At 47.2% G+C, this 14,540-nt stretch overlaps 1 protein-coding gene across 1 annotated transcript; it reads right to left on the bottom strand.

Annotated features, from left to right (window-relative positions):
• Positions 1-76: 76 nt before the first annotated feature.
• LOC127922402 (deleted in lung and esophageal cancer protein 1-like) lies at positions 77-14,058 on the bottom strand. Its single transcript, XM_052506109.1, has 2 exons — positions 13,877-14,058; positions 77-237 (listed from the first exon to the last, which is right to left on the bottom strand). The coding sequence occupies exons 1-2, from the start codon at positions 13,968-13,970 to the stop codon at positions 77-79; spliced, it is 255 nt and encodes an 84-aa protein (XP_052362069.1). The 5' UTR covers positions 13,971-14,058.
• Positions 14,059-14,540: the final 482 nt, after the last annotated feature.

Genomic DNA, 14,540 nt, shown 5'->3' with positions numbered 1-14,540 from the left:
CCTCAGCGGATGATGCCGTTTAGACAGCTATGATATGAGTCTCTCTGAGAACGACTACCTCAGCGGATGATGCCGTTTAGACAGCTATGATAGGAGTCTCTCTCACCTTGAAGGTGACCTGTATGACCAGAGCAACAGGTTGGTGATGGTGCTGAACATGACACAGCAGTCTGGATATGACCTCACCTGGTCGCCCTCCGGTCAGAACCAGCTCCAGGTCAAAACACTCGTTCATCTCTGGACCACAAACACACAGTCAACCAGTCAGACAACAGATCAGTTTACTAACCACTAGTCAGTCAACAGAGCATTCTATTAAATCGAATTGTATTTGTCACATGGTTAGCAGATGATATTGGTCACATGGTTAGCAGATGATATTGGTCACATGGTTAGCAGATGTTATTGGTCACATGGTTAGTAGATGTTATTGGTCACATGGTTAGCAGATGTTATTGGTCACATGGTTAGCAGATGTTATTGGTCACATGGTTAGTAGATGTTATTGGTCACATGGTTAGTAGATGTTATTGGTCACATGGTTAGTAGATGTTATTGGTCACATGGTTAGTAGATGTTATTGGTCACATGGTTAGTAGATGTTATTGGTCACATGGTTAGTAGATGTTATTGGTCACATGGTTAGTAGATGTTATTGGTCACATGGTTAGTAGATGTTATTGGTCACATGGTTAGCAGATGTTATTGGTCACATGGTTAGTAGATGTTATTGGTCACATGGTTAGTAGATGTTATTGGTCACATGGTTAGCAGATGTTATTGGTCACATGGTTAGCAGATGTTATTGGTCACATGGTTAGTAGATGTTATTGGTCACATGGTTAGCAGATGTTATTGGTCACATGGTTAGTAGATGTTATTGGTCACATGGTTAGCAGATGTTATTGGTCACATGGATAGTAGATGTTATTGGTCACATGGTTAGCAGATGTTATTGGTCACATGGTTAGTAGATGTTATTGGTCACATGGTTAGCAGATGTTATTGGTCACATGGTTAGCAGATGTTATTGGTCACATGGTTAGTAGATGTTAATGGTCCTCATACACATAGTTAGCAGATGTTAATGGTCCTCATACACATGGTTAGCAGATGTTATTGTTCACATGGTTAGTAGATGTTAATGATCCTCATACACATTGTTAGCAGATGTTAATGGTCCTCATACACATGGTTGGCAGATGTTAATGGTCCTCATACACATGGTTAGCAGATGTTAATGGTCCTCATACACATGGTTAGTAGATGTTATTGGTCACATGGTTAGTAGATGTTATTGGTCACATGGTTAGCAGATGTTATTGGTCACATGGTTAGTAGATGTTATTGGTCACATGGTTAGTAGATGTTATTGGTCACATGGTTAGCAGATGTTATTGGTCACATGGTTAGCAGATGTTATTGGTCACATGGTTAGTAGATGTTATTGGTCACATGGTTAGTAGATGTTAATGGTCCTCATACACATGGTTAGCAGATGTTAATGGTCCTCATACACATGGTTAGCAGATGTTAATGGTCCTCATACACATGGTTAGCAGATGTTAATGGTCCTCATACACATGGTTAGCAGATGTTAATGGTCCTCATACACATGGTTAGCAGATGTTAATGGTCACATACACATGGTTAGCAGATGTTAATGGTCCTCATACACATGGTTAGCAGATGTTAATGGTCACATACACATGGTTAGCAGATGTTAATGGTCCTCATACACATGGTTAGCAGATGTTAATGGTCACATACACATGGTTAGCAGATGTTAATGGTCCTCATACACATGGTTAGCAGATGTTAATGGTCCTCATACACATGGTTAGCAGATGTTAATGGTCCTCATACACATGGTTAGCAGATGCTAATGGTCCTCATACACATGGTTGGGGCAGATGTTAATGGTCCTCATACACATGGTTTAGCAGATGTTAATGGTCACATACACATGGTTAGCAGATGTTACTGGTCCTCATACACATGGTTAGCAGATGTTAATGGTCACATACACATGGTTGCAGATGTTAATGGTCCTCATACACATGGTTAGCAGATGTTAATGGTCACATACACATGGTTAGCAGATGTTAATGGTCCTCATACACATGGTTAGCAGATGTTAATGGTCCTCATACACATGGTTGCAGATGTTAATGGTCCTCATACACATGGTTAGCAGATGTTAATGGTCCTCATACACATGGTTAGCAGATGTTAATGGTCCTCATACACATGGTTAGCAGATGTTAATGGTCACATACACATGGGTTAGCAGATGTTAATGGTCCTCATACACATGGTTAGCAGATGTTAATGGTCACATACACATGGTTAGCAGATGTTAATGGTCCTCATACACATGGTTAGCAGATGTTAATGGTCCTCATACACATGGTTAGCAGATGTTAATGGTCCTCATACACATGGTTAGCAGATGTTAATGGTCCTCATACACATGGTTAGTAGATGTTATTGGTCACATGGTTAGCAGATGTTAATGGTCCTCATACACATGGTTAGCAGATGTCAATGGTCCTCATACACATGGTTAGCAGATGTTAATGCGAGTGTAGCGAAATGCTTGTTCTTCTAGTTCCAACAATGCAGTAATAACCAACAAGTAATCTAACTAACAATTCTACAACTACTACCTTATACACACAAGTGTAAAAGGATAAAGAATATGTACATAAAGATATATGAATGAGTGATGGTACAGAGCAGCATAGGCAAGATGCAGTAGATGGTATCGAGTACAGTATATAGATATGAGATGAGTATGTAGACAAAGTGGCATAGTTTAAAGTGGCTAGTGATACATGTATTACATAAAGATACAGTAGATGGTATCGAGTACAGTATAAAGATATGAGATGAGTATGTAGACAAAGTGGCAAAGTTTAAAGTGGCTAGTGATACATGTACAGTGGGGCAAAAATGTATTTAGTCAGCCACCAATTGTGTAAGTTCTCCCACTTAAAAAGATGAGAGTCCTGTAATTTTCATCATAGATACACTTCAACTATGACAGACAAAATGAGAAAAAGAAATCCAGAAAATCACATTGTAGGATTTTTAATTAATTTATTTGCAAATTATGGTGGAAAATAAGTATTTGGTCACCTACAAACAAGCAAGATTTCTGGCTCTCACAGACCTGTAACTTCTTCTTTAAGAGGCTCCTCTCTCTTCCACTCGTTATCTGTATTAATGGCACCTGTTTGAACTTGTTATCAGTATTAAAGACACCTGTCCACAACCTCAAACAGTCACACTCCAAACTCCACTATGGTTTGGGAATGTTTTAATAGTTGCTGTGGGTACGATGCACCCGATGCACTTTCTAATGAACGCGCTCACAGAATCAGCGTATTCGTCAATGTTGTTGTTGGACGCTTATGCGGAACATATCCCAGTCCGCGTGATGGAAGCAGTCTTGAAGCGTGGAATCAGATTGGTCGGACCAGCGTTGAACAGACCTGAGCGTGGGAGCTTCTTGTTTTAGTTTCTGTCTGTAGGCAGGGATCATCAAAATGGAGTCGTGGTCAGCTTTTCTGAAAGGAGGGCGGGGCAGGACCTTATATGCATCGCGGAAGTTAGAATAACAACGATCCAAGGTTTTTCCAGCCCTGGTTGCACAATCAATGTGCTGAATTTAGGGAGTCTTGTTTTCAGATTAGCTTTATTAACTAGTCAGTCAACAGCCCAGTCTACTAACCAGTCAGTCAGTCAACAGCCCAGTCTACTAACCAGTCAGTCAGTCAACAGCCCAGTCTACTAACCAGTCAGTCAGCCAACAGACCAGTCTACTAACCAGTCAGTAAACAGCAGGTTACTAGCCAGTGTACTAACCAGTCAGTCAACAGACCAGTCTACTAACCAGTCAGTCAACAGACCAGTCTACTAACCAGTCAGCCAACAGACCAGTCTACTAACCAGTCAGCCAACAGACCAGCCTACTAACCAGTCAGCCAACAGACCAGCCTACTAACCAGTCAGCCAACAGACCAGCCTACTAACCAGTCAGCCAACAGACCAGCCTACTAACCGGTCAGCCAACAGACCAGCCTACTAACCAGTCAGCCAACAGACCAGCCTACTAACCAGTCAGCCAACAGACCAGACTTGTTTTTAAAATGATATGAGCAAAAAAGATTCCATTTTATTTGGAACGGCAAGTCAGACAAAATTAAATGTGCCTATTTATATAATGAATATGAATTCAGAGGGCAGAAATAATGAAATATTAAATCATTAGACCTCTATGGTTAAAAAAAAACAATATTTAGGGAATAATTCGATTTTTTGTATAATCTTCATAAATAGGACTGGTGGAGTTATGTCATAGATGCAGCTAACAAAAAAATATGGAAATGTCTGCTCTCACCAGAATTACAACCAACGAATTGCAGCATTACCGCAAAAATGGAAGAGGCAAGAAGAAAGGGGATAAAGTAAGGAACTTGTCTGTCAGCCCTGCATTAACGACCAAAATTGGCTAAAGAAATTGTGATGAATGAAAAAGCATACCAGTTTCATTTAAGGAAATATGACATTTACATAAGTATTCAGACCATTTGCTCAGTACTTTGTTGAAGCACCTTAGGCAGCAATTACAGCATAGAGTCTTCTTGGGTATGACACGACAAGCTTGGCACACCTGTATTTGGGGAGTTTCTACCATTCTTCTCTGCAGATCCTCTCAAGGTTGGATGGGGAGCGTTGCTGCACAGCTATTTTCAGGTCTCTCTAGAGATCTTTGATCGGGTTCAAGTCTGGGCTCTGGCTGGGCACTCAAGGACATTCAGAGACTTGTCCTGAAGCCACTCCTGCATTGTCTTGGCTGTGTTCTTAGGGTCATTGTCTTGTTGAAAGGTGAACCTTCGCCCCAGTCAGAGATCCTGAGTGCTCTGGAGCAGGTTTTCATCAAGGATCTCTCTGTACTTTGCTCCGTTCATCTTTCCTTTGGTCCTGACTAGTCTCCCAGTCCCTGCTGCTGAAAAACAACCTCACAGCATGATGCTGCCACCACCGTGCTTCACCGTAGGGATGGTGCAAAGTTTCCTCCAGATGTGATGCTGCCACCACCATGCTTCACCGTAGGGATGGTGCCAGGTTTCCTCCAGATGTGATGCTGCCACCACCATGCTTCACCGTAGGGATGGTGCCAGGTTTCCTCCAGACGTGATGCTGCCACCACCATGCTTCACCGTAGGGATGGTGCCAGGTTTCCTCCAGATGTGATGCTTGGTGTTCAGGCCAAAGAATTCAATCTTGGTTTAATCAGACCAGAGAATCATGTTTCTCATAGTCTGAGAGTCCTTTAGGTGCCTATTGGTAAACTCCAAGCGGGCTGTCGTGCCTTTTACTGAGGAGTGGCTTCCGTCTGGTCACTCTACCATAAAGACCTGATTGGTGGTGCCGCAGAGATGGTTATCCTTCTGGATGGTTCTCCCATTTCCACAGAGGAACTCTGGAGCTCTGTCAGTCAGAGTGACCATTGACCAAGGCCCTTCTTCCCCTGATTGCTCAGTTTGGCCGGGCGGCCAGCTCTCGGAAGAGTCTTGGTGGATCCAAACTTCTTCCATTTTAGAATGATGGAGGCCACTATGTTCTTGGAGACCTTCAATGCTGCAGAATGATGGAGGCCACTGTGTTCTTGGGGACCTTCAATGCTGCAGAATGATGGAGACCACTGTGTTCTTGGAGACCTTCAATGCTGCAGAATGATGGAGGCCACTGTGTTCTTGGGGACCTTCAATGCTGCAGAATGATGGAGACCATTGTGTTCTTGGAGACCTTCAATACTGCAGAATGATGGAGGCCACTGTGTTCTTGGGGACCTTCAATGCTGCAGAATGATGGAGACCACTGTGTTCTTGGAGACCTTCAATGCTGCAGAATGATGGATGCCACTGTGTTCTTGGGGACCTTTAATGCTGCAGAATGATGGAGGCCACTATGTTCTTGGAGACCTTCAATGCTGCAGAATGATGGAGGCCACTGTGATCTTGGGGACCTTCAATGCTGCAGAATGATGGAGGCCACTATGTTCTTGGAGACCTTCAATGCTGCAGAATGATGGAGGCCACTGTGTTCTTGGGGACCTTCAATGCTGCAGAATGATGGAGGCTACTGTTCTTGGGGACCTTCATGTCCAGTCAATTGAATTTACCACAGGTGGACTCCAATCAAGTTGTAGAAACAGCTCAAGGATGATCAATGGAAACAGGATGCACCTGACTTCAATTTCAAGTTTCATAGCAAAGGGTCTGAATACTTATGTAGATAACATATTTCTAACATATTAACATATTTCAGAACTTTTGTGAAACATCACAGACAGCACAGTTGAAAAATATATGGCAAATAGAAAGAAAAACTGGATGGTTTTCAGAGATAGATGGGAGGGGTTGAGTGGAGCTGAAGGATGAGGACTAAATATATAGACTGTGTTAAATGTATACAGTATGGATAAGCTGGAAGGATGAGGACTAAATATATAGACTGTGTGTTAAATGTATACAGTATGGATAAGCTGGAAGGATGGGGACTAAATATATAGACTGTGTGTTAAATGTATACAGTATGGATAAGATGGAAGGATGGGGACTAAATATATAGACTGTGTTAAATGTATACAGTATGGATAAGCTGGAAGGAGGGGGACTAAATATATAGACTGTGTTAAATGTATACAGTATGGATAAGCTGGAAGGATGAGGACTAAATATATAGACTGTGTGTTAAATGTATACAGTATGGATAAGCTGGAAGGATGAGGACTAAATATATAGACTGTGTGTTAAATGTATACAGTATGGATAAGCTGGAAGGATGGGGACTAAATATATAGACTGTGTTAAATGTATACAGTATGGATAAGCTGGAAGGATGAGGACTAAATATATAGACTGTGTGTTAGATGTATACAGTATGGATAAGATGGAAGGATGGGGACTAAATATATAGACTGTGTTAAATGTATACAGTATGGATAAGCTGGAAATATACGTCCAAGTGTTGTTGTTCATTCGTTTACTTCAATTAGGGGATGGGTGGTAGGGTTAGGGGAAAATAATAAAGGAAATAAATATATGTTATTTATACATTGGCCTCCATCTATCTGTGTGTGACCATGATGTGTACCTATTTCCCCAGCAGGGGGCTCCACCTCCATGATGTGACCATGATATGTACCTATTTCCCCAGCAGGGGGCTCCACCTCTATGATGTGACCATGATGTGTACCTATTTCCCCAGCAGGGGGCTCCACCTCTATGATGTGACCATGATGTGTACCTATTTCCCCAGCAGGGGGCTCCACCTCTATGATGTGACCATGATATGTACCTATTTCCCCAGCAGGGGGCTCCACCTCCATGATGTGACCATGATATGTACCTATTTCCCCAGCAGGGGGCTCCACCTCTATGATGTGACCATGATATGTTCCTATTTCCCCAGCAGGGGGCTCCACCTCTATGATGTGACCATGATATGTACCTATTTCCCCAGCAGGGGGCTCCACCTCTATGATGTGACCATGATATGTACCTATTTCCCCAGCAGGGGGCTCCACCTCTATGATGTGACCATGATATGTACCTATTTCCCCAGCAGGGGGCTCCACCTCCATGATGTGACCATGATATGTTCCTATTTCCCAGCAGGGGCTCCACCTCTATGATGTGACCATGATATGTTCCTATTTCCCAGCAGGGGGCTCCACCCTATGATGTGACCATGATATGTACCTATTTCCCCAGCAGGGGGCTCCACCTCTATGATGTGACCATGATATGTACCTATTTCCCCAGCAGGGGGCTCCACCTCTATGATGTGACCATGATATGTACCTATTTCCCCAGCAGGGGGCTCCACCTCCATGATGTGACCATGATGTGTACCTATTTCCCCAGCAGGGGGCTCCACCTCCATGATGTGACCATGGCATGTTCCTATTTCCCCAGCAGGGGGCTCCACCTCTATGATGTGACCATGATATGTACCTATTTCCCCAGCAGGGGGCTCCACCTCTATGATGTGACCATGGCATGTACCTATTTGCCCAGCAGGGGGCTCCACCTCTATGATGTGACCATGGCATGTTCCTATTTCCCCAGCAGGGGGCTCCACCTCTATGATGTGACCATGATGTGTTCCTATTTCCCCAGCAGGGGGCTCTACCTCTATGATGTGACCATGATGTGTTCCTATTTCCCCAGCACGGGGCTCCACCTCCATGATGTGACCATGATGTGTACCTATTTCCCCAGCAGGGGCTCCACCTCCATGATGTGACCATGGCATGTTCCTATTTCAGCAGGGGGCTCCACCTCTATGATGTGACCATGATATGTACCTATTTCCCCAGCAGGGGCTCCACCTCTATGATGTGTGACCATGGCATGTTCCTATTTCCCCAGCAGGGGGCTCCACCTCTATGATGTGACCATGATGTGTTCCTATTTCCCCAGCAGGGGGCTCTACCTCTATGATGTGACCATGATGTGTTCCTATTTCCCCAGCAGGGGGCTCCACCTCTATGATGTGACCATGGCATGTTCCTATTTCCCCAGCAGGGGGCTCCACCTCTATGATGTGACCATGATATGTACCTATTTCCCCAGCAGGGGGCTCCACCTCTATGATGTGACCATGGCATGTTCCTATTTCCCCAGCAGGGGGCTCCACCTCTATGATGTGACCATGATATGTACCTATTTCCCCAGCAGGGGGCTCCACCTCTATGATGTGACCATGATATGTACCTATTTCCCCAGCAGGGGGCTCCACCTCCATGATGTGACCATGATGTGTACCTATTTTCCCAGCAGGGGGCTCCACCTCCATGATGTGACCATGGCATGTTCCTATTTCCCCAGCAGGGGGCTCCACCTCTATGATGTGACCATGATATGTACCTATTTCCCCAGCAGGGGGCTCCACCTCTATGATGTGACCATGGCATGTACCTATTTGCCCAGCAGGGGGCTCCACCTCTATGATGTGACCATGGCATGTTCCTATTTCCCCAGCAGGGGGCTCTACCTCTATGATGTGACCATGATGTGTTCCTATTTCCCCAGCAGGGGGCTCCACCTCCATGATGTGACCATGATGTGTACCTATTTCCCCAGCAGGGGGCTCCACCTCCATGATGTGACCATGGCATGTTCCTATTTCCCCAGCAGGGGGCTCCACCTCTATGATGTGACCATGATATGTACCTATTTCCCCAGCAGGGGGCTCCACCTCTATGATGTGACCATGGCATGTTCCTATTTCCCCAGCAGGGGGCTCCACCTCTATGATGTGACCATGATGTGTTCCTATTTCCCCAGCAGGGGGCTCTACCTCTATGATGTGACCATGATGTGTACCTATTTCCCCAGCAGGGGGCTCCACCTCTATGATGTGACCATGGCATGTTCCTATTTCCCCAGCAGGGGGCTCCACCTCTATGATGTGACCATGATGTGTTCCTATTTCCCCAGCAGGGGGCTCTACCTCTATAATGTGACCATGATGTGTAGCTATTTCCCCAGCAGGGGGCTCCACCTCTATGATGTGACCATGATGTGTACCTATTTCCCCAGCAGGGGGCTCCACCTCCATGATGTGACCATGATGTGTACCTATTTCCCCAGCAGGGGGCTCCACCTCCATGATGTGACCATGATGTGTAGCTATTTCCCCAGCAGGGGGCTCCACCTCTATGATGTGACCATGATATGTACCTATTTCCCCAGCAGGGGGCTCCACCTCTATGATGTGACCATGATATGTACCTATTTCCCAGCAGGGGCTCCACCTCTATGATGTGACCATGATATGTACCTATTTCCCAGCAGGGGGCTCCACCTCTATGATGTGACCATGATGTGTAGCTATTTCCCAGCAGGGGCTCCACCTCTATGATGTGACCATGATGTGTAGCTATTTCCCCAGCAGGGGGGCTCCAACTCCATGATGTGACCATGATATGTACCTATTTCAGCAGGGGCTCCACCTCCATGATGTGACCATGATATGTACCTATTTCCCCAGCAGGGGGCTCCACCTCTATGATGTGACCATGATGTGTAGCTATTTCCCAGCAGGGGGCTCCACCTCCATGATGTGACCATGATGTGTACCTATTTCCCAGCAGGGGCTCCACCTCTATGATGTGACCATGATGTGTACCTATTTCCCAGCAGGGGCTCCACCTCCATGATGTGACCATGATGTGTACCTATTTCCCCAGCAGGGGCTCCACCTCCATGATGTGACCATGATGTGTAGCTATTTCCCAGCAGGGGGCTCCACCTCTATGATGTGACCATGATATGTACCTATTTCCCAGCAGGGGCTCCACCTCCATGATGTGACCATGATATGTACCTATTTCCCCAGCAGGGGGCTCCACCTCTATGATGTGACCATGATGTGTACCTATTTCCCAGCAGGGGCTCCACCTCTATGATGTGACCATGATGTGTAGCTATTTTCCCCAGCAGGGGCTCCACCTCTATGATGTGACCATGATGTGTAGCTATTTCCCAGCAGGGGGCTCCACATTATGATGTGACCATGATGTAGCTATTTCCCAGCAGGGGCTCCACCTCCATGATGTGACCATGATGTGTACCTATTTCCCCAGCAGGGGGCTCCACCTCTATGATGTGACCATGATGTGTAGCTATTTCCCCAGCAGGGGGCTCCACCTCTATGATGTGACCATGATGTGTAGCTATTTCCCCAGCAGGGGGCTCCACCTCTATGATGTGACCATGATGTGTAGCTATTTCCCCAGCAGGGGGCTCCACCTCTATGATGTGACCATGATATGTACCTATTTCCCCAGCAGGGGGCTCCACCTCTATGATGTGACCATGATATGTACCTATTTCCCCAGCAGGGGGCTCCACCTCCATGATGTGACCATGATGTGTACCTATTTCCCCAGCAGGGGGCTCCACCTCTATGATGTGACCATGATGTGTACCTATTTCCCCAGCAGGGGGCTCCACCTCTATGATGTGACCATGATATGTTCCTATTTCCCCAGCAGGGGGCTCCACCTCTATGATGTGACCATGATGTGTACCTATTTCCCCAGCAGGGGGCTCCACCTCTATGATGTGACCATGGCATGTTCCTATTTCCCCAGCAGGGGGCTCCACCTCTATGATGTGACCATGATGTGTACCTATTTCCCCAGCAGGGGGCTCCACCTCTATGATGTGACCATGGCATGTTCCTATTTCCAGCAGGGGCTCCACCTCTATGATGTGACCATGATGTGTTCCTATTTCAGCAGGGGGCTCTACCTCTATGATGTGACCATGATGTGTAGCTATTTCCCCAGCAGGGGCTCCACCTCTATGATGTGACCATGATGTGTACCTATTTCCCCCAGCAGGGGCTCCACCTCCATGATGTGACCATGATGTGTACCTATTTCCCAGCAGGGGGCTCCACCTCCATGATGTGACCATGATGTGTAGCTATTTCCCAGCAGGGGGCTCCACCTCTATGATGTGACCATGATATGTACCTATTTCCCAGCAGGGGCTCCACCTCTATGATGCTGACCATGATATGTACCTATTTCCCCAGCAGGGGCTCCACCTCTATGATGTGACCATGATATGTACCTATTTCCCCAGCAGGGGGCTCCACCTCTATGATGTGACCATGATGTGTAGCTATTTCCCCAGCAGGGGGCTCCACCTCTATGATGTGACCATGATGTGTAGCTATTTCCCCAGCAGGGGGCTCCAACTCCATGATGTGACCATGATATGTACCTATTTCCAGCAGGGGGCTCCACCTCCATGATGTGACCATGATATACCTATTTCAGCAGGGGCTCCACCTCTATGATGTGACCATGATGTGTACCTATTTCCCAGCAGGGGCTCCACCTCTATGATGTGACCATGATGTGTACCTATTTCCCAGCAGGGGGCTCCACCTCCATGATGTGACCATGATGTGTACCTATTTCCCCAGCAGGGGGTCTCCACCTCTATGATGTGACCATGATGTGTACCTATTTCCCCAGCAGGGGGCTCCACCTCCATGATGTGACCATGATGTGTACCTATTTCCCCAGCAGGGGGCTCCACCTCCATGATGTGACCATGATGTGTAGCTATTTCCCCAGCAGGGGCTCCACCTCTGATGATGTGACCATGATATGTACCTATTTCCCCAGCAGGGGGCTCCACCTCCATGATGTGACCATGATATGTACCTATTTCCCCAGGAGGGGGCTCCACCTCCTATGATGTGACCATGATGTGTACCCCATTTCCCCAGCAGGGGCTCCACCTCTATGATGTGACCATGATGTGTAGCTATTTCCCCAGCAGGGGGCTCCACCCTCTATGATGTGACCATGATGTGGCCAGGCCATTTCAGCAGGGGGCTCCAACTCCATGATGTGACCATGATATGTACCTATTTCCCCAGCAGAGGCTCCACCTCCATGATGTGACCATGATATGTACCTATTTCCCAGCAGGGGCTCCACCTCTATGATGTGACCATGATGTGTACCTATTTCCCCAGCAGGGGGCTCCACCTCTATGATGTGATCATGATGTGTACCTATTTCCCCAGCAGGCTCCACCTCCATGATGTGACCATGATGTGTACCTATTTCCCCAGCAGGGGCTCCACCTCTATGATGTGACCATGATGTGTACCTATTTCCCCAGCAGGGGGCTCCACCTCCATGATGTGACCATGATGTGTACCTATTTCCCCAGCAGGGGGCTCCACCTCCATGATGTGACCATGATGTGTAGCTATTTCCCCAGCAGGGGGCTCCACCTCTATGATGTGACCATGATATGTACCTATTTCCCCAGCAGGGGGCTCCACCTCCATGATGTGACCATGATATGTACCTATTTCCCCAGCAGGGGGCTCCACCTCTATGATGTGACCATGATGTGTACCTATTTCCCCAGCAGGGGGCTCCACCTCTATGATGTGACCATGATGTGTAGCTATTTCCCCAGCAGGGGGCTCCACCTCTATGATGTGACCATGATGTGTAGCTATTTCCCAGCAGGGGGCTCCACCTCTATGATGTGACCATGATGTAGCTATTTCCCCCAGCAGGGGGCTCCACCTCTATGATGTGACCATGATGTGTAGCTATTTCCCCAGCAGGGGGCTCCACCTCCTATGATGTGACCACATGTGTAGCTATTTCCCAGCAGGGGCTCCACCTCTATGATGTGACCATGATGTGTAGCTATTTCCCCAGCAGGGGGCTCCACCTCCATGATGTGACCATGATGTGTACCTATTTCCCCAGCAGGGGGCTCCACCTCTATGATGTGACCATGATGTGTACCTATTTCCCCAGCAGGGGGCTCCACCTCCATGATGTGACCATGATGTGTAGCTATTTCCCCAGCAGGGGGCTCCACCTCCATGATGTGACCATGATGTGTACCTATTTCCCCAGCAGGGGGCTCCACCTCCATGATGTGACCATGATGTGTACCTATTTCCCCAGCAGGGGGCTCCACCTCTGATGTGACCATGATGTGTACCTATTTCCCCAGCAGGGGGCTCCACCTCCATGATGTGACCATGATGTGTACCTATTTCCCCAGCAGGGGGCTCCACCTCCATGATGTGACCGCTGATGTGTACCTATTTCAGCAGGGGGCTCCACCTCTATGTGACCATGATGTGTAGCTATTTCCCAGCAGGGGCTCCACCTCCATGATGTGACCATGATGTGTACCTATTTCAGCAGGGGGCTCCACCTCCATGATGTGACCATGATGTGTACCTATTTCCCCAGCAGGGGGCTCCACCTCCATGATGTGACCATGATGTGTACCTATTTCCCCAGCAGGGGGCTCCACCTCCATGATGTGACAGTCACTGCTCCTCTCCCAATGGAAGGTGATTCTGGATCTGCTGTTGTTCCACATCTGAAGAGACAAAGATTACTGGTACCATGGTGGTCTGGAGAACAGACCATCAGAGACTACTGGTACCATGGTGGTCTGGAGAACAGACCATCAGAGACTACTGGTACCAAGGTGGTCTGGAGAAGAGAACATAGACTACTGGTACCATGGTGGTCTGGAGAACAGACCATCAGAGACTACTGACACCATGGTGGTCTGGAGAACAGACCATCAGAGACTACTGGTACCATGGTGGTCTGGAGAACAGACCATCAGAGACTACTGGTACCATGGTGGTCTGGAGAACAGACCATCAGAGACTACTGACACCATGGTGGTCTGGAGAACAGACCATCAGAGACTACTGGTACCATGGTGGTCTGGAGAACAGACCATCAGAGACTACTGACACCATGGTGGTCTGGAGAACAGACCATCAGAGACTACTGGTACCATGGTGGTCTGGAGAACAGACCATCAGAGACTACTGACACCATGGTGGTCTGAGAACAGACCATCAGAGACTACTGAGGCCCATGGTGGTCTGGAGAACAGACCATCAGAGACTACTGGTACCAGTTTGGATGTAAG

Source organism: Oncorhynchus keta, unplaced genomic scaffold (assembly GCF_023373465.1).
Source record: "Oncorhynchus keta strain PuntledgeMale-10-30-2019 unplaced genomic scaffold, Oket_V2 Un_contig_25586_pilon_pilon, whole genome shotgun sequence".
NCBI classification, from domain to species: domain Eukaryota; kingdom Metazoa; phylum Chordata; class Actinopteri; order Salmoniformes; family Salmonidae; genus Oncorhynchus; species Oncorhynchus keta.
Note: the sequence above shows the minus strand (reverse complement) of the source record. Positions and strands in the feature narration are given on the sequence as shown.